Source organism: Anomalospiza imberbis, chromosome 16 (assembly GCF_031753505.1).
Source record: "Anomalospiza imberbis isolate Cuckoo-Finch-1a 21T00152 chromosome 16, ASM3175350v1, whole genome shotgun sequence".
Lineage (NCBI taxonomy): Eukaryota > Metazoa > Chordata > Aves > Passeriformes > Viduidae > Anomalospiza > Anomalospiza imberbis.
In genome coordinates, this window is record NC_089696.1 from 4,570,001 (window position 1) to 4,590,915 (window position 20,915).

The 20,915-nt window shown below is 38.7% G+C and overlaps 1 protein-coding gene across 46 annotated transcripts in view; it reads left to right on the forward strand.

The window, feature by feature from the left end:
* The window catches only part of RBFOX1 (RNA binding fox-1 homolog 1), a 1,156,138-nt gene that overhangs the window by 975,692 nt on the left and 159,531 nt on the right, over positions 1 to 20,915 (forward strand). The window contains exon 1 of one of the 46 annotated variants that reach the window (XM_068206694.1): positions 20,024 to 20,095. The exons of the other annotated variants lie outside the window; for them this stretch is intronic. Within the exon in view, the coding sequence (XP_068062795.1) occupies positions 20,039 to 20,095 (57 nt within the window). The 5' untranslated portion in view covers positions 20,024 to 20,038. Of the gene's footprint in view, positions 1 to 20,023; positions 20,096 to 20,915 lie in introns of those variants that run through there. 46 annotated transcript variants of the gene reach the window in all.

Below are 20,915 nucleotides of genomic sequence, written 5' to 3' on the forward strand. Positions count from 1 at the left end.
AGACTACAAAGGGGGAATAAACTTTGTAACCTCCAAAATGGTAGCATTTATTGGGCACGGTGATTTTTAGACCCCTACAATTATGGATCTGTCAGGTGTTACAAAGCTAGTGCTTGTGTTTTTTATTGAATTTTATAATCTAATGGAGGGTTATGATACACAAAAAAAATTGAAGTCAATATCAGTAAGATTGTCTCCAAATTAAATAGCAGGTGTTTGCGTTGTTCATTTTATTTGTATATTTACTACAAGTAAAAATAGCTGGGAATAAAAAAATCGACTGGGAATAACTGGGTAGGAACTGCTGGAAAATACGTTCTGGGTAGAATCTCCTCCACTGTTCATGGGTGGAACAGTATTGCAATAGTACGGCATTTTCTTCTCATTGTTGCTGACAGATTTGTTCTAATTCTGCCTCCAAACCATACAAGCCTCAGCTTATCTCAGCTTGCAGTCACAATGTTGACACACATATATCATAATCTCAGTCATCTGAAGATGTACAGTGTAGGTGAAGGCAAATTCGGTATTTTTGCAGCCATCATTTATTTTATTATCTCCATCCTTAACTGTTCTATCTGTGGTAATCATACCTTTTGTGGTCAAAAGCGATTCCTTATCTCTGTAGGTCGGTGCCTATGAAGTGTCCAGGCTTCTAAAGACTACTGTTAGTAATTCCTAAAGCTCTTAGAGAAGTGATTAGGGAGTCATGATTGCTCACAAATTGAGTCTTTTTTCTGCTTGACACTGATCCTGTGATAGTCTCCCCACTTAATCCTCAGCAGCAATTTGCCTATAGTTGCAGCTAACAGGAGGTGATTAGAGGGGAGTTGCCCACTGCCTTTTTACTTCTGTTGTAGTGGCACGTCAGACAGAGGCTACTGAATCAAAGCTGTTTTCCTATTAACTCAACACCTCCTAACGCATTAGAGCCACTTTTATCTAATCGCAGTGTGCAGCTTCCAGCGCTATTTTAATGCGACTTGGGATTCCTTTCAAAACACCACAACGAGCATTTTTAATATTAGAGAACAAAAAACAAAAAGCAGAATACCTAAAGATGAAAGCAAAATAATGACACTAACAGGTCTCATCTTTTATCAGCAGATGCATGTAACCCCGATTAAAATTGCAGACAATTGTCGCCCTGCATCAATGGACAAGCAGACTCCACTTTCTCTAAACATTACTTTAATTGCAAGCCTGCTGACAGGTAACTGATGTCATACTTTTGAAGTGATAATGGCATGCATTTACAAGTGAGAACAGCACCAGTGAAGCGGGGAGTTAACTTTTCCAAGTAGTATTTACAAAAAGGAGAATAAGAAAGGTCTCAGTGAAAGTTTCTAAATATTTACTGCTGATTATTTTGACCCACTTCTAAAATGCATCAAGGATTAGATTTGGGTGAATTATTTTCTTGGTATGATACAAAATCTTTCCCCTGAAGCCTACATTCTCTGCTTTTATAAGTTTTGTTTTATACTTTGCTACTTTATTGACAGGGCTATTAATTATTTTAAATTGTTCTAAAGACACTACGGGAATGGATTTAAAAAGAATTCTGCAGTGGTGTACAATGTGAAAGATGTCCAACTGCTCTAATTTAAGGTTCCTTATCTCCTTTCTATTCTTGAGGTTTACTTTGCTGATGATAAAGGTGTGTTTCAGGAATACCTTAGTGAATATATTTTATTTACAAGCTTTAGAGCATGTAATATATGCAAGTAATTTTAGCATGCATTAACAATTGGAAGTGGACTGCTGAAATACAGGAAAACACACAATGATTGTGTGTGGGCTCAGGCTCAGCCAGCTCATCCCATTGAGAGCCACAGACACCTCAAAAATGTCACCTGTAATGGCTATTAATGATCTAATTTGATCCTGCAGGACAAGAACAAACAAAACTGGACAAAGTTTTCTGTTTTCAGTCTGCTGAGAGATAATTTCCTGTGCAGAGCACACTTGTATAAATAAATAAACGCATCTATCCTGGAGTTGTAAAATGTGTCTATTTCTGAATGTGCCATAGGTCTGTCATATGTGTTGATGTGATTTGAGGCACATTTTCTGCCAAAACAATAAACATTGCTTTGCTCTGTGGGTTTGCTTTTTTTTTTTTTTTTTTTTTTTTTTTTTTTTTTTTTTTTTTTTTCTCTCCTGGTGCCAGTGTTATGTGCCTATTTTAATTTGGCTGGCCAAAGCAGACAGGGCAGGAACAAAGCCTGAACCAGGTCACTCCAGAATTTCCTGCTCCTTATTTTTCCTTTCATATATTACTGTTGTCCTGCTGGAGCTGTCGACTACGCAGTAAAGCTTTTCCATTATGAGGTGTGCTGGTCCAAAAATTCCCACCTTGTGTTAAATCTTTTGGAACTGGGCTGGATCCATGAGGGAATGCTACATGTAACTGAATTCTGTGACAGAACCCATTTTGCAGGAAACATTTTATTGAGGAACCCTGTTATTCTTTGGTTGTTACATTTTGTTTTCAATTGTACATTGTGTTTCTCATTTTTAATATGGCTGCAAAAATGTATCCCACAAATTTTTATAAGGGAGCAAAGTAATAGTATCTATCATTTGTCTTCTCTTGGGAATGGAAGACATGAATAGACTGTTTTGTCTTGTGAACTCATTTGTGATTTTTCTTTATGTGGTAAATACTGCACATTAAAATATCACAAATTCTATTATATAGAAGCTGATGAGCTTTTTGGTATTATAAAACCATAAGCAAAACAATAATAAAAATAATAAAGGCCTCACAGAACTATTTCTGGATGGGGTTTCATGCTTTTTGAAGGTACTGGATGCAGAACCATAGAAAATAGATGTAACTTCTTTGCTGCACATTGCTGAGAACTGGCAGGGCATGTCTGTAGGACTGCTGAAGGTCCAGGTCTTTAAAGTCAATTTTGTGTATTTAAGTAGTTATTGTGCTTTAGTTGTAGGGTGAAATATTGCTAATTCAGTATTTTTAGGGACACTGAAAAATAACCTTTGTTTCCTGTTGCTCTGTGCCATTTTTGTAGAAAATGAAGCCTCTCTGATTTTTCTGAAGTGCTGTGGAAGTAGCTGGAATTTTAGATTTTCACAGTTAGGCAAAAACTATTTTGGGTCATTAGCTAGTAACTGTGATAGGGGAAAGCATTTTTGTATTTTTAAAACTTAAAGATTTATCTAACAGGTAGATTTCTATGTCATATCAACAGACTCTGTAACTTTGTTCAACTTCTTTCCATCTTTTCTTTTTTTAGAAGGCTTGAGGTAATGGGCAGTTGTGGCAGAGAAATAGAACAGTGTTTAATTGGTGATTGCAGGCTAGAAATTTGCAAAGTCTGCATAGATATGGAAGGGTTCAGAATTGCTGCCCTGAAGGAGCCAGACTGTTAATGATGGGTAAAGGTGGAAAAAAATAGTGTGAGATGGATGAAATCTGAATGGATTCGGATTTCATTATATTAACAGCTTCCAGTTTTCCCAAAGATTAGTTATAAAATTGGCCATTGCAGGATTTTGTTCTTTCATCCTCAAAGTCCTACCTTGAGTCCTACAAAGGCCCTGCTCCCTCTCATGCAGCACAGTTTTTCTCCTGGGGGAATGCTGTGGGTATCCCACATTCTGGCTGGGGCTGGAAGTGGTTTATACTTCCAGGGAAATGCTCAGGACACGGTGTGAGGCTGCCACGTGAAAACTGTGTGCACAGCCTCCTGTGCCCAGGCTCTGGAAGGAAAACCCAGGTGTGTCCAGGGCCAAGGAGTGCAGGGCTCCCGGGGGCATCTGCCCTGTGCCCACCGCCCAGCCCAGCTCTGTTCCAGTCCCGGCGCCCCTGAGCTGTGGCACTGGTGTGCAGGACTTTTTCCTTCTCTTGAAGGGAATCCTGTTAGCACACTGATGTTCTGCTGCCTTCAAAGTGCACTTCCTTGCCTCACAATGGCTGGTTAAGTACCTTGGGGTGTCCTGCTTTCACAGTCTGTGGTTTCAGAAAAAAAAAAGGGAAAACTGGTAAATGGGAGGGGGTTGGGAGAGGCCTGCTTTGGCAATTTCCACAGCAATAAATTTGATTTGGTCTCTAAGAGTAAAATTGAATTGTATTGTAGTGAAGTATGGTGTGTAATACAGACATGGAACAACAAACTGTGACCTTTGGTGTTACTTGTGTTCCTTTCTCCTTTGGAGGCCAGGCTTTAGTGTATCTAAGGAGACCTGGTTGGCAGGTAGTTTTAGAGTTTCATTTCTGAGAAAAGGCTTTTAAAAATTGCAGTGCAATAGCAGTGCTGTTACTGGGGCCCAGACTGTCCTGCAGTGAAGCCAGGTCTGTGATGTTCATGCTAGCACAGTTTTAGGGGTGGGGAGGTAGGGCAGGCTCCACTGATTCCACGAGTGATATGACTGAGCAGCTAAGGCTGGTATTTTGACTGCTCTTGTGGTACTTTTATAATAAACTTGTGAAGAACTTCCACTTTTTTTGAGCATGTATTAAAAATTAAAAGCCCAAAGCGCTTCTGGCACTTTTGCTATCTGCACTCTCCAGAGGACAATCAGTAAGGGGCTGATAGAATCTTCTTCTTTTGTACCTCCCATTACTCTCCTGGCTGCTTCTGCTGGAGAGTGGAAAAATGTGGCTCCATCCTCACCCACATCCCAAGAGAAATAAGGGTACTCTGCAAGGAAAGGGCAACTCCTGCCCTTCCTTGTACCTGCGTGTTTGTGCAGCTGCTCGCTGAGCCAGTCCGGAAGCTCATCTGGGTGCAGCTGACCAATTTGCTGCAGGTTAATTTGGCCAGAGTCAAACCCCCAGCCTTGTTCAGCCCCGTTCCTGTGCAGGTTTGGGGGGTCCCTGTGAAAGAGGCCAGTGGAGGCAAGGAGCAGCTGCAGGACTGGCACCACTTTGGGGAACAGCCCCTCCTGCAAGCTCATCACTGAGGCAGCTCATCACTGAGGCATGGCAATATTAGAGAAAGGAAAGGAGGAAAAGAAGTAAAAAAAAAAAAAATGTAACTGGGTATATTCAAGAATGTTTTAATGCTCCCTCTGACCATACAGAGTATTTAAAAATGCTCATTTATTTATATTCAGATCAGGACAGCTCAGAGCTGCATTTGGAACTTCGCAGGTCCTGTATAGGACATTGGGAGTCCTTTCTTAATTAAACAGCAAATATCTGTTTGGACAGTGGCTAGTGGCTGATGCTGTGGAAATGGAGTCTCAGCCTTGAAGATTTCTTATCCAGCTATTAGCAGAAGAATTGTTTATAGTAAAATGCATTGCAGCTTTCTTTTTAAATGTATGAAGTTGTGTTTCTTTGTTGTGTTTTCTTTTTCCCCAATAACATTAAAGTTTACATTAAAGTTTCCATTTTTTTCTTTTTTTTTTTTTTTTATTTGTACATGTCAGGATGCAGAATTTGGTACATTTCTTAATTCTTTCTTTTTGTTCCCGAAATTATCTATGGTTAGCTTACAGAAGTTGGTATATACAAAACCAAAACAAAATCCTGTGTGAGCAAGCAATATTGATAGTCTAAGGCAGAAGTTATTCTGATGATTAATTTCAAAACATTATTCAGGTTCATGAAAAACTACAGAGTGTCAAGGATATTTTTCATATTTGAATTTTATGTTATAGCTTAAAAACTACATAGAATTTATGGCCTTTTATTTTTTTTATGGGGAATATTTCTTTGGTGTAAAATTCTAGCAACTCCATTGCCAATATTTGAGAGCATTTATTTTGTTCTTGGGTCAATGATTCTTCTTCAGGAGCACAGGCCAAGTAATAAGTAGATGAGAGATAATTTGCCTTTTGCTGAGATTTTGTCTCAATCCTCTGCAGAGAGATGTTGATGTAGACTATAAGATGGATCTGTCCTACATCTGGAAGTTTTTTTCCTTTCAAAATCTAGAACTGGTTATCAACTTCAGCCCCTCTGCTCGTTGCAAAGTTATTTCTGGGAAAGCATCTGAATATATGTAAGATGCAGAGTTCACTAATAAAAAACTTGTCCTGTCTGACAATCCAGTTTTACCTTTTCTCTGCCAGGCAGACACATGGCATGTTGGCTCTTTAGAGTTTTAGAGAGAGGGGGAAAACATATATTTACTAAAATAAAATGTCCCAAACAAACTTTATTGTTAAGGAGGGATAACCTTAGGAAGAACTGGTTTAAAAAGCCAAGAAGTTTGTACAGTCAGCATGGGTCTGCTAATAATTCTGTTCCCAGACACATCAAGACCTCAATTTCCTCACAGCAGTGAATCTATTTCCTCACAGCAATAGAAAACACCAGATTGTACTGGGATAGCCAAGTGAAACATAATCACCTCTGAAAATGCTTGTCTTGTCTTTAATACGTTGGAAAAGTGACTTGGTTTCACTGATTCTAATATTATATATGCTTCTTTCTGTAGAGCAGCAAAAGGTTTTGGTCTGTTCCCATTTGCATCAGTTTAGGTCCTTTCCTGAGATTTTTTTATGGTCATTGTCTAGATTGTGGTAATTTTTAGAGATTCAAAGCTACAGGCAAAAATGATTCTGCCTCATCTTTTGGTGGCAGGACTTTGAGGGTGTAATTTTGACAACTGTAAGACTGATAGGGGTTTTGCTTCTTTGATGAGTTTGATAGCAGTGTCTTGAATAATTAGCCCTGTGAGAAATGTGTTGGTGTAAACCAAAATAAATTTGTTTTGCAAACAGACCCCATACAGTCTTTGCAGAACTGGTGTAAAACGTGCCCAATGGAGGATATTTCAAGTAAAGGAGTAATCATGTTTATAATTTTCTCTTCCTCACTGTTTCTACCCTAGACCTATAGGATTATCAATGTAATATGTTGTGTAAGTGCTAAAATGGGCAATGAAGTGAAGATGTGCACTTCAGAAAAAAAAAAAAAGGAACAACAAACCAAACCCTTTTATTGGATCTATGCAGTGTGTTAGGAAGAGGCTCTTGGCTGTCTGCCATCCACACTGCTCTGATACCTGGCTGACACTCAGTGTGGAAAAGAGAGACTCTCAGGGGGCTGTGGGGGAGCACCCACAGGAGGCTGTGTGGCTCAGGAGTGAGTGTACCTGGAGCACAAACAGCTCATTCCATTGCTGTGCTGGAACCACCACTGTCTGCTAGTTCTAAATCACAAACCCAGGATCCACTGCAGGGACACAGCAACAGAGCCCTCTGCTCCCAGCTGCTTCTCTGAGTGCTTTTCTTCAGCTTCTTCCAACGTTCCAAAACTCAGATTAAAGCAAGAAGGGTTACTGAATGTACTTACTCATCTTGGGACATCTGCAAACTGAACAGAGTAGGAGGCTAGAAAGTTTTCTTTTTGAGGAATATCATATAGTTTTGCTTTCTTTCTAGTTTCTTTGCCAATTTTACAAAGTCTCGTTATGGATGAAAAAGATGAGGAACTAGCACATAAAGCCAAGAATTTATTATTAATGTAATTGAGATCTGAAGCCTTGTCAAAGAGTTATTAATAGTACAGTTTTAATTTTTACAAAAAGGATAGCAAGCTATTATGGAACAAGTCTCCAGAATAATAAAGCAGTCAAAATTGATGCCTGAGTAATTGATGCCCTCCATTCTAGCAAATGGGGACATATAAATGCTTTTTGTTGACACCTCACAGGATTGTGTCAGCAAGTCTAAATTTTTCAGAGAAATGAAAGGAACTTGGAGACATTGTTGTCACAGCACTATGCAAGATTCTGTGAGAGTGCTACCTGTTATTTCATAGAGAGGTCATGCTGTAAATGCCTTCTGGAACTCAGCTCTGCCTGGTGTTCTTTTACCCTACAGCAATTTAATTCAACCACTCTCAGTATTGAAAGTGATGTGTGCATATTTTTAAGCATATTTGTCTCCAATGTGGAAACTTCAGCGTTGACTTTTCCTTCAGCTTTGACTCCTATAGCATCTTTTCTATAACTAGTAAAATCATACCAACTTTCAGTCCTTTAATCCCCTTTTTGTTTTTCTCATTGTATCACAATATTATTGTTGATTCTTTCTGCACAGAGATAGGAAGTTTGCAGTGTTCAGAGTTGTCTGTTGCATAAAGTCATGGCAGAAATAATCTGTATTATCACATGCCTTATTTATATTTCATCAAAACTGCTTTTCCTGGGCTCAGCTTTGACTGTAAATGAAAGGGTCTTTCCTGTTCTAGGGAAGCATTACTTAGGAATGCATAGAATTTGGAATGGACTTATGCTATGTGTTCTGTGACTCCTCTGCCTTGATTTCTGTTTTTCCCAGCATTTGGGTTGCAGTTAATTTCCATTTAACAGCCAGAAGTGTCTGTGAGTTGATGCAAAAAAAGCAAAACTACATTATCTAAGCCATTCATTATGGGGATGATAGGAAGGCAAGGAAATGCTAAAAGTAATAGGTGGCCATGGTGTTTGATTTGTCAAAGGAGATGTATAATTTGCTTTGTGTGGGAGTGTTTGAATTTTTCAAGTTCATGGAGTTTGGAAAGCACCTCAACACAGACTATCCAGAAGTTTAATTATCTTATTCTGTTAGGTTAAATTACTAAACAGCTTCTTCAAAGATGCTGTTCTGTGTTTGAATAAATATAATATGCAAAAATGTGAAAATTGCTGCTGGTATGATACCCAAGTGGGATACGGTGGCTTTATGGTGTCATATTTTGAGATGTTACTTAAAGACACACAAAAGGACACTGTCACTCTGTTATTAATGTTGAAAATTGTTGATGCTGTGTGAAGTGTGTTTTTTCTAATTAGAGGAAAGCTGTGGAGTACCATTTCCATAATCAACATGGGAACAGAAACTCAGCAAAATTTCATGTATTTGCAGTGAAACTGCTCTTCAGCAACATAAAAATGGCTTTTATAACATAAAGGCTGTAATTAGAAAAAGTCAAACCAGTTGGAAACGATTAAAGCCAGAACAGCCTAAGCTGCCTTCTAAATATTTGTCTGGAGATTAGCCCCACTCTTACAGCCCCTGAAAAGCATCTTTGATTTACTTATAATGCTTGACGTGGCAAAGATAATCCTGCAGAAGGCAAATGAACACAAATTTAGATGTGCTGTTTGGCTCTCTTTGTTGATTTGACAGGAGGCAGAATATTGGAAGTGATGTTGGAGAAATGAGTATAGGGTCACATTAGACAAATTGCTTAACACCCTCCCACCTCCCCCCTCCCTGAGCATCATTTTAAATTCTTTAAAAAACCTCCTCATTCTTTGAAGCTTTTAGGATGCACTTTAGAAGTCCACATGGAATAATTTTCCGTGTGTCTGTGAGACAGTTGATGTGAGTCTCATTGTATTAAAAATTACAGTCCTGAGATGGAACTTTCTGCTTGTTGCTTGTCTGACATCACCTATTAAAATGCAAGTAAAGCTTGGCAGGTATAAATTTGAAGAAGAAAAGAAATTATGTAAGAATATGTGGATTGTTAATATTAATCAGCTAGCTGTGGAGGAATGGTGGTTTACCCTGTAGAAGAGTTCTGCTGGAAAAACAAACAAACCAGGCTTGGGGTGGTCGGTTCCTTACTGACACCCCTTGGTGCACTTCTGATAGCCAGAAAGGAAAAGAGAGAACTACTGGGACTGGCAAACTGGAAACATGGACTGGCCATTGCATTGGCTTGCAGATTTAATGGCGTGAGCTGAAATGAACTCTTATAAAAGCCAGCCTGTATTTTGGGATGATGATGAGCCTCCATATTACTGTTAACCCTTGACTGCACCAGGTAGAACAGAACAGAATGGTGAAAATTGCCAGGCATGTAAAGCTGAAGGATTTGGTGTGAATTTGGAATTCAGCAGAAGTCAGTTTCTTGGTGTAGATCAAATTTATACTTTGTGTAGTTTTCCTTTCATTTATAATCTCCACAGCATCCCAAACTTTTTGTTTAGCTGGTGCAAATATAATCAGCGTAATATATTCTCTTACTGAATTTTAAACAAGACCATTAAAACTCCTTTAACGTGCTAAAGTAAGCTTCAGAGAGGGTTTCCATTTCATCTGTACTGAGCCGAGGCTGTAGCACTCTTTCCCTTTGCGCCACAGTGAGAGGCTGTCAATAATTCAATAGCCATGGCCTTGATGGGCCAAGGCCTAACTTAGACTTTAAACAGAGCCAAGCAGCTTGTCAAAGTGTGATGTGCTGTCAATGCCTGACTGATCTATACTGCATGAATTCTCCCTCAGCTCTTGATGTATCCCTGGGAATAAAAAGAAAGCAATTTTAGAAGTAGACCTAGTGTGAAACACCTGTTTGTTTGGAATTTTTCATGAGGCAAAGTTGTGTTAGTAATGAAGCTCAATGAAGTCATTGCATTTTTGCTTAGAGGACCCACACTAAATTCATCTCTAATGGCATTGGTGTGTTTTCACTTCTGTCAGGAAAAGAAGTCACAGTATTTGCAAATATGTTAGTGCCTTAGAGCAAGTTCATTTGGAGCAAGACTTAATAACTAATGACAAGTAATGCAAATGCTTAATCCAAATTACCTATTTGCATCTTTCAGTTTTATTGATATTATGGTGTTAACACTCAGTATTGCAGTAATGAAACCTTATCAGAGCTATTTGTTTTCGGATTTTCCCCCACACAGTAAGTGACATATAGGATGCATTCACATCCTTTCTAAGTGCTCTACACTAAAGTTGCTCATATTTTATGGTTTACTTGGAAGCTGAGAAATCACCTGTTTTTCTAAGAAAATCATTTAGAAAAGAAGTAGAGCTAATATGGCAATGAGTCGTATTCCACTCCTCTCACACTTTATAGTTAAATTTAAAAGCAGATTTGTATCTAAGATGGCTCTGAAAAGCTGTTAGAAAGATTAAAGTTTTACAATATTTGTCTAAGAATCAAAGAGCTAGTGTTACTCTATGTATATTTATTTATATTTCAAAGCATTTGAATTTCAGGTGTGTTGCTAAGCTACTTTTTTGATAAATTTTATTGGTTTTTAAAGGACAAAAGTAACATTGTTATTCTCACTCTAAATGCATTTGTATTGCCATTGTTTTCTTTACAAATTCATGTCTTATGAAGTTTCCATATCTGCAGTAGGTTTTATGAGACATGTAGGTTCACAGCTTTTAGGCACTTTTTTAAAGGAGACACAAGAGAATAATAGAAAAATAAGCATGGCCCTTTTAATGTTTTCAAAATGCTGGAAACTTGCACAGTGGATTAGATAAAGTGGGCTGGGTTTTTTCTTGGTAAAGCTTGTTTAATTTTAATTTTAAGTAGCTTGCTCTGTAAGTTCTCATTTTTCAGAAATGTTGATTTCATTACTTGGGTTGCATTAATGGTGTTACAGCTTTCATCCTGTGCACAGTGAAGCAGAGGAAACTGTACAAAATATGGTTAATAATGTTTCTGACTAAGACTTTATTTTAATGTGTGGGTGCCTCTTACTCAAGCAAGTAAATGAACTGAAGCGCCCACTGCAGACTGTTGAATGGAGAGACAGCCACTTTTTATCTAGAGAAGCAATCAAAAATGGGAACTGTGCTTTCCTGTTTTCTAAGCTGCTCCTTAAACTACCCAATGAAACGGTCCTACTCCCTTTTGGTGCAAGGTGAGGCTGATTTGTTTAACTCGGAGCTGAGAATTTCGTGCAAGGCTGTTGATCTGTGCCAGGGATTGTGTTGATGCTGGCTAAGTGATGCTGTGTCCTGAGCAGCCAGGCGAGGGCCTTTGCATGAAGCAAACTTCACACCCCATCAGTTTACCTGCTTGTCTTGAGGTGCTGTGTGCTCATGGCACTTGACAATGTGCAGAGTAATTATATCTGTGCAACAGTTTTCATGACAATAATATTTTTGTTGGGAAAAATTGTGCATGTCAGATTTTATAGTCTTTGACAGTTTTGGCCTGTGATCTTCCAAATAATTTATTCTTCCACATTAAGTAAATACTTTTGACTGCATAGTTGGACAGAAGTAAGGAAAGCAAAATAATATTTTTTTTTTTTTTTGACTTTGAAAAATGCTGCAGGCATTGATGATGTGTTGACTTGGGTGATGGGCTGAAGACTGAATAAGATTGTTACACACCATCACAAGCTGAGCACAGAATGAACTTGGCAAGAATGAGAAAGTATCCTGTTTGTAGTGCTGTGTATGAAGTGCAGGCAAGGTGAAAATACATTATTGAATATTAGCACCCTTGCAAAAATGGAAATTAAACCCATTCATCTGGGATTGCAGTGGAATGAGGGGCAGCTTCTCTTGGACTGTTGGTTACATTCTTGGTTTTTCTGCACAACTGGGCAAGTAGAATTTCGTTGGTTTTCAAAGCTGATCTGTGGAGTTGTTGGAACACACTTGCCATGCTGGCAGCTCTTTGCTCCCCCAAATGCAGTCAGACACTCCTCAGAAGCCTGATCTGGGTGTGTATCTGTGTCTGAACAGCTGTGCCATGCACATGGCAGCAACTTTTGCTAGAATGAAGCTCTTCTAAGACCACTTTTAGCAAATGACATTCGAGGCTAGATCTCCGTGAGTTTTTTCCTTTTCCTGGTGCACAGACTGGCCTGTGCAGGACTCACCAGCTCTTGTCATCACAGGTCTCGAGGAGTGGAAATCCATCCTGGCAGACCTTTGCACTTCTCTTTGTTTGTGACAGAAGTAAGGAAGCTCTGCAATCACCCTAGAATCACCAGTCTTCAGATCTGTGGATAACCATGATTTGCAGATTATGTTGTATTTGGAACTGGGCTACATATTACCATACCTAAATTTAGACATCTAATTCAGAAAATATTAGCGAGGCTCCCCAGGTGGTGTTCATGGCAAAAGTAACTTTTGCAAATGACAGAAAAGGTAAACAACATCCAACCCCCTGACTTTATCTAAACAATATTTATTATTAAGGAGAAAGCAACCCCTGACTTTATCTAAACAATATTTATTATTAAGGAGAAAGGAACCTCTGACAACCCCTGAATTTATCTAAACAGTATTTATTATTAAGGAGAAAGGAAATATTTTCTGGGTTTTTTTCTTTTTTTTCCCCCCTCCCCCTTTTTCCCATTAAAAAAAATATTTTTTTTTATTCTTGCCTATTTTAGTAACTAAAAGGTACTAAAACCACCAAATGAAATACCAGTTGCACTCATGTGACTGAATCCTAGGGCGTGTGTATCTGCTACTGTTAGCTCTGCACATCTTGATTTCTCTTTGGATTTTAGTGTGTGTTTGATAGTTACTCACAGTTCCTTTTGCTAATGTACTCAGAAGAGAGTCCTCTGGGTTTCCTGACGCTGCCTTTCCATACAGAACCATCTAAGCCCTATAAATGAACAGAACTCTCTTAGCTTTGGAGTACAGAAGGAGCTGCATTTGGTGTAGCATGAGCTTGGAAACATCCTTGCTTATCACTAGAAGGTCTGTATCTGGGAAACACAAGGAGCTGCAATGGCTAGGTGAAAGTGAATAAAAATGAGGAGACTTGCAAACTGCTTTTGCTCCAGGGCTGGTTTTAATGAGCTTGTCCCTAATGAGTTGTCCCTGCAACTAGCTTCAGGCCTAAACAGATGAGGCAGGGGTTCTGCTAAATTTTTGATGGGATTTGCACTGGTTTTATGAGAAAGCAAGCAGTAGAGAGTGCAAAGTTGTGTCATGAATCTTTTACGAGAGTGGATTGTTGTCCGTCTTGTCAATAGGGATTGTAGGACTTGATTGCTAATAGAAGACATGCCACATGCTGGTTGTACTGACAAACCTGGAGAAATGAGGAAGTGTGCATGGCCAGGGGAGGTTTGGTTTGGCAGGAGCAGGGACCTGATGGCCAGCAGGTGATGCTTTCTCCAAGTCCCTCTCAGCTCGTGTTACTGATCAGTGAAGGGTGGTGGTTGCAGCCAGGTGTGGTCATTTCCAGAGCCTGCGTTGGGCACAGGCGGTCAGGCTTGCAGGGGCCACGTTGTGTTTGTTCTGATGCACAGATGGGTTGAAAAACTCATTCAGCATTTGATGTTTCTGTGTTCTGAGGCTTGTCTTGGTGGTCTAAACATGGATTTCTCATTGTGTTCTTTTAGCAGTTTGTTGGCTCTGAAACTAAAATAGAACTTTTTTTTGACATTCCAATTTGAGAGGCTCTTTTTAATGTTTCCATTATATCTATTATTACTATTAAGAACTATACAAAAAAGTATTTCTTAGGTTTGACTTAGCCAACAAGATTGTCCCAGCAGCTTAGGTGGTTACAAAAATGTGGTTTCATCTCCTAAACTGAATTTCACATCAGCTTTTGACACTCAGGCTACAGTGTGAAAGTTTAACTGCTTGAAAGTTTTGTTTCCACTGTATAAGTATTATCTGGCAAGTGTATGAAAAACATAACTTCTTTGAAAAGTGGTGTTTCTAAGATGAATTAACATTTTACATTGTTCCTCAAGTGCAATTTGACTCCATGTCTTTTATATAATTTTCTTTTAAATTATATGGTGGAAGGAAGATAAATACATATTGTTGGAGTTTTGCAAAGTTAAACTAAAGAGTACTTTAGTGGGAATTAAAATTAAAAGAATTAACTAAGATATAATTCTCTTTAAATTATGTTACTCCATAAAGTTGAGCAACTGATTAACAATTGCATTACCATTTTTCTCATTTTTTATAAGTATAAATAGCAGAAATGCATTCATCAGGTAATTCAAAGATTATCCTGTTTAATATAATATTCATGTCTCCATGGTATTTAATTGAAATGCAAAGTCATGGTAAATGAAGCCAAGACTTACTATGTCATGTACAACATTTTCTTTTCCCGTGTTTTAATTTCATCCTCTCTTTTTTTTGTCTGCTGCTAAATCTTATTTCTCCCATGCATACATTGTTTTTGTTTCCTTTTTTCCTAATCTAATTCTCACTTATTTCTTTTTCTAATGCTTGGTTTTTAAAAGGTAAATAGGATGAGGAAATAGTATGCTCACATGAGCAAAAACTGCAGAGAATTACTAAAATGGCTTGTTAAAGTAGTGGGGAGAATCTCAGAACGTGGTAACACAAATGTGTGTGGTATTACAGAAGAGAAAATGAGTCTATATACTTGCAAAGCCTGTTCTTAACCAAAACCAACTTTAATAGACGTAGACATTGTGTAGATAATGTGTTAATGTAGGTAAAGTGACCTCCTTAGAAGATATCTGCTGTGGTTTCAACTAGAAATGACAGATCTGTGAATCAAATGAGATGATGAGCATCTGAATCAAAATTTCAAGTGATTTCATTCCAGTTTTAGAAATGTTTTGCATCTTCTTTGTGTAATACCAGAGCAGCGCAGAATTTTTCACATCAGGGTTCTAGTGAACTTTGTTTCATGAACTACATATAAAGAGTAGCAATATTTCACTGTAGGCTTTTAGTAAGTGGTGTATAACTTCTGCTGTCACTGTTGCATTTTAGAGCTAAGTCATAGCAGAGCTCCAAACCAGTTTTTCCCACTTTTATAATAGGTCACATCGTACTGCTTAACTGTTTGTACTCAGATATCCTGAATACTTTGCAAGTCTTCAACCTATTTTATCACAGCTCTTCCCTCCTTGCTTCCTGCTGTGTCTGCATTTGTTTTTCTTACAGCTAGAAATTAAACCAAGCAATTTCTGCTGAATTTGCCACAGATATGTGGTTCTATAAACAGGAACAGAATTTAGGAGATGTGCAAAAAATGCTATCTTATTGATTCAGATGGATAATATAACTACTTTGACTGAAGAGAAAGTCTGCCCTTCATTTTAAAATTTAGAATTTCAGCTCTGTCTCCAAATCAATGTTTGAAAAGCTTCATGGGAATAAAGTTCTCTTAAATTTTCTCTGGCTCAAAAGCAAAACAGCAGGGGTAGAGAGGTGTCATCACAGAAGCATTTAACACTCTTCAAAGACACAAGGAAATTCTTCTAGACTAAAGAAAAACATGAAGTCAGGTTTTTTGCTGGTCAAGTCATTTCTGAAGAAGACTAAAATAATCAGCTTCTGTTGCTAATTTTGATTAATGTGATTTTTCCTGGTGATTTCAAGTGCTGCTCTCAACCAGCCCAAAGAGTAGGATCACAAGCACGGGGAAGCATTCCCACATTCTCTGGGGAGCACAATGTCAGCTGCTCTGAAGGACAGGGACTGGAGGCACACTTCAAGGGAAAATAATCCTTTGTTCCTGTTAGACCTGCTTTTGGAGGGGTTGATTAAAGAAGAGAGGCAGCTTTGAAACGGCACGTTCCAGTTGTGTTGTTGCTCACTTTCACATTCTTGGATTCCTTAGCAGAGTGTGAGAGGTTCCCCTCTCATCCAGCAGTGTCTTGGCGGGCTTGGCAGGCAGGTTTCCATCCCATGGCTGGGGCAGGAGCTCCTAAGTGTTTGTGTATTTCCTGGGAGATCTGTGGGGATCACTTTGGGGCAGATGTCTGCTGGCTTCTCCTTCCAGGATCTGGGGTTTCACCAGCAAGGATGTGTGTGAAGGTTTTGTCGCTGGTGAGCTGGGGTGTACCTGAGTATCTTCAGCAGCACAACCAAGTCCTCTTGTCTCACCTGGCAGTTTTTATAGAGCCAAATTCTCAAAGAAATGATGATTGACTTCTAAAAAGAAGTTTACTTTTTGCAGAGCCTCGACAGAAGCTATAAATGAAGCTGTGTTTTGAAATTTGGCCTTTATTTGGAGGCTGAATGAATGAATGTGAATTTGCTCATTCCCAGTTAAGACACAAATGAGGTTTACAAACTGAAGATTGTTTTCTTCAGTTGCATGAGTTTTTCTGGGGTTTGTTTTCCTGCCTGTGCCATATGAGAAATGTCCAGTCTTTGCCTTTTCCTGTTCTGTCCTGAGATGGGGTTGTCATCAGAACAGCAGCAAAAATAAGTGCTTCATGTGTAGTTCTGATCATTTTACTATAGTCCTAAATTGATTTTAACATTAAAAAAAAGTCTTTCACTTAGTTACTGCATTGTGTTTCATTTAGAGGTGCAACCTGAGGTCATTTTAATCTGTAACACTAAATGAAGTTAGGTTTGGATTTGTTTGATGAAGTTTCTTTTCAATCAGCAGAAAAAACTTACCATTGCTATGTCAATTTAGGGGCTGGAAAAATTACAGTACATTCCTTCTTTTTGTCCCTTACTGCAGTAATTTTGTAACTGTTTGCCTTTAAACTACACAAGAAGCCTTCCTCTGTTCTCCTCATAGGGACAGGGTTTACAAATAGATAGAGCAGATGTTTTATCTTAGAAACATGTTAAATAGTTTTTTTGTGGCTTATGCAAATGCCAGATGCCCATAGTTTTACAATAGTTTTTAATATATTGGTTATCTTTATTTCATATATATTTCCCCTCAACTTTATAGTCTTTTAAATACTGAAGATGTTCCTTAAAATTAATTCTACGTGTGTATGCTAGGTTGTGTTCTAGCCTGTGTTAAATGTAAAATAGTATAGCTTTGGTGAAGTCATGGAAGATTCGTGTGACATGTAAAGATTTTCACGCTGTAGTTTTACATTTGTACATTTCAAAAGGCTCCTGACAAACTCTTGGACTGACAACAGAGAAACATTTTTTGTCTGTCAAGTAGACTGGCCCAAGTGGGTTGTTCTCCAGAGCAGCCGGGTTCAGTGTTCTCCCAGGGCCTCTTCCCTCAATCCCATCACGCCACGCTTGGTTGCTGGCACCCCTCTTGGGATATGTACAGAGGAACTGAAAATTCAGATGTGTTTTTAAATGTCTGAGGCTGTGGATAGGGGTGATCAGCCTTCTTCAGAAGTGCCAGAGCTGGCCCATGCACTGCATGGTCTGAGCGAAGCAAGAACCAAGGTAAACTCGAGCAGTCTGGGTGTTCCCTGGTGTCTGCTCCTTCCAGCATTATTCCTTGGAAAGTGGCCTTTTCATGAGGCATCAGGGCTATCAAATAACTCAGACATTTGCATAATAGTAAAAAAGGATGTTGTGGTACTGGTGATGAAATTAGGTTTATTAGCTTTGTTAGCTAATTCTGCTTTCTTCCCTGGGAAGTGACACACTGAGCATTAGTGTAAGAGAGCACCATCACAGCCACACACAGCCTGTACCAAATCCTTATCTCTTTCAGGCGAGCCCACTGGCCAGTCCTCCTCCTCACCTCCCAATTCCCTAATCTAATCTAGCTCTGTGGGGTTTATGGGGGTTCATTTAGGCAGCAGAAGCTGTGCTAGTATTGTTATATGTGCCAGCTGCAATTTGCACCATCTGGGCACGGAAAAGAGAGGTTAGTCCTACCACGGAGAAAGATCTTTATTCTATTACTAAACCAATATAATTCAAGAGTGGATGCAGAGCAATTGGGAACTGAGAAATGGGCAGCTCTGTAGTTCTAGTGAAATGTCAAAGTATAATGAAACAAGGGAAACGTACTGCTTTGTGGTGTGAGCCAAGTTGCAAGCAGGTGGCTGCAGTAAATATGTATATAAATAACAATATGGATGAAATGTCAAGGTTTCCAGCTGGCTTTGTGAAGGTGTTTCAGAAATATTATAGTTAGAGTAACAGCACAGCGTGACCACTCACTACAAATATGTATCATTTCAATATGCATATATTTACATTAAGGGCTCAGGTATCCTCACGTTTTTATCATGCTTAAAATTTAGATTCTGGTCAAAAAGAGCCTAAGAGTTTGGGAAACCCCAAACCATGCTGTTTTATGGGAGACTTGCTTCCATCTGACACCTTGTTACTTCACAAAATGAAGCCTGCAGTGTTTCTACCTGTACTTCTAAGAAATGAGCAAGACTAAGGCAGCGTGTGTATAATGTTACTGAGCTGTATGTGGAGATCTGTCTGCATGCCAAGCCCCTAAACTCACATGGGATGAAAAATGCACTTCTTGGCCTTCTCTGGCTGGGACAGAAGTTCACACACAGAGACCTTTCAAACTGGAGAGCAAAAACTGTCAGTGCCCTCTTTAGGACACTGGAGTTCTACCTTCTGCTATCAGTTCAATGACTTTATTAGCTTTGAGGAGAGAAGTTCTCTATGATCAACATTATAGAGGTTTCACAATAGAAAGCATCAAAGAAAAAGAAGAAAAAGCATTCTAAAATAGATTACTTTGTCTTTTTTTTTTTTGTTTTTTTTTTTTGTATTTAACACATGGCTGTTCTTACCACCTTCTGTGAAAGAGCCTGACGTGTTTCAGAAACTTTCAACTCAAATATTCCTAGTTATGTTGCAAGCAAGTCACATGTTGATTGGAAAAGTAGATAATGACAGTGACCTCTTAACAAAGCCTCTAAAGCCAAATACATTAACAGTTGTTAAACAACACCTGCATTTTATTTGCTGTGTTGGTCCTTTAGAGAGCAGCATTAGCATTGCTTTGGGCTCCTTCCTATGTCCTGAAGATCAAGGAACTTTGTTTACATTCCAGCAATTTGTAAATATGAGATGGACACAAATTAAACTGTTTTCAACATAGTGATATTATAGGAGTAATTTGGATTTATATCAAGGACTAGGACATTTTTCTCCAACACTGTTGCCTTTATTAGTTTAAATACTTTTAAAAGACAAATAATGAAATGATAAAGTCATTAGAACTAAAGACTACCAGTCCACTAACAGGAATTAGTACAGTAGGGGCTGATAAATTACAGACTGGGGTTGTCAAAATCATCTTAAACTGGTTATTGAGTTTTTGTAACTAAAGCAGATCCTCCTTATAATGCAGAGTCACTTAAGCACATCTGTTACATTGATGTATCACTAGTTTTATGGACCTGGATTAATTCCAGAGTAAACAGTGAGCACTCTGCTGAAAGGCTGTAAACACAGACACAAGTCATTCATCTAGAAATCCCCAAGCATAATTTGCCAACGGGCTAAGTGCCTCAAGTATTTTACCCTTTTTGATGTAGCAAGATGCTACTGTTCTGCATTCTGTAATGCTGAGGGTGGCAGGGGAGAGGTGGCAAGGTTTTCTCCTCTCCTTACTTATGGTTAAATTTGCCTCCCTCTAGGACTGAAGTGCTCTCAGTCCTGAAGTTGTTCCAGGAGTTTATGAAGTGTTATGAATTTGCTAGCAGTGAAATCTGCAGTTTTCCAAAATCAGTCACCCAAAGTACAGGTACCCAATGAGGAACAGATCTTCTAAAACTACCACACTTCTAAGCTCCTCTTCCAAATCCAATCTGAGTCCCTAGACTGGAAGGATCACAGGACCTAAAGCCATTAATTGCATATGAACTGTGTTTAGCCTGATTTTAGAGTCTTTTTAGCCATCTTGAAATCTTAGAACATTTTGGGGGTTGAATTGAACATTTCATGTCCCTTCCATTTATTTCATCTTGTGGCTTTTGCTTTGACAAACCTTCCCCTTTTGGCCATGGTATTGTTAAGACAGGTATGAAGAGATTAAACTTTTCTTCAGAAATCCACACTGGGAGCAGGCTCAAAAGTGCAAAGTATCTTCTCCTTATTGTTGCTATTTAATGCATGCTAATACTGAAAACGTGTCCCGAGGTGTGGAAATGGCTACACAGTAATGCTATGCACTCTGGATGGAATTGTGGTAGGTAATATTTTCTGGTTTTTTACTTTCCAGTGATCAGAGATTTCAAAAAACAGGGTTTAAACTCTTTTAGTACAAATGAGCCATTTCATTTGTCACTGGTACCAATCAAATGCAAGAGTGGAGAAATCCGTCTTTTCTTTATTCAGGCCCAAAAATTATAGCAAAAAGCAGAGGTACAATAAGTTTTCAAGGTTTCAGCAGGTCAGGGAATGTAATTTACATTACAGAACTGAGTTTTAAATTGTCTGATGTTAAAGAGTCATAAGAATCTTGCTTGTTTAGAAGATAGGAGAGATTGAAAAACAGGTAATTACTACTGAAAAACAGAGCCAAATCCAAATGAATTTATGGAGGAACTTATTTCAAGTAGTGC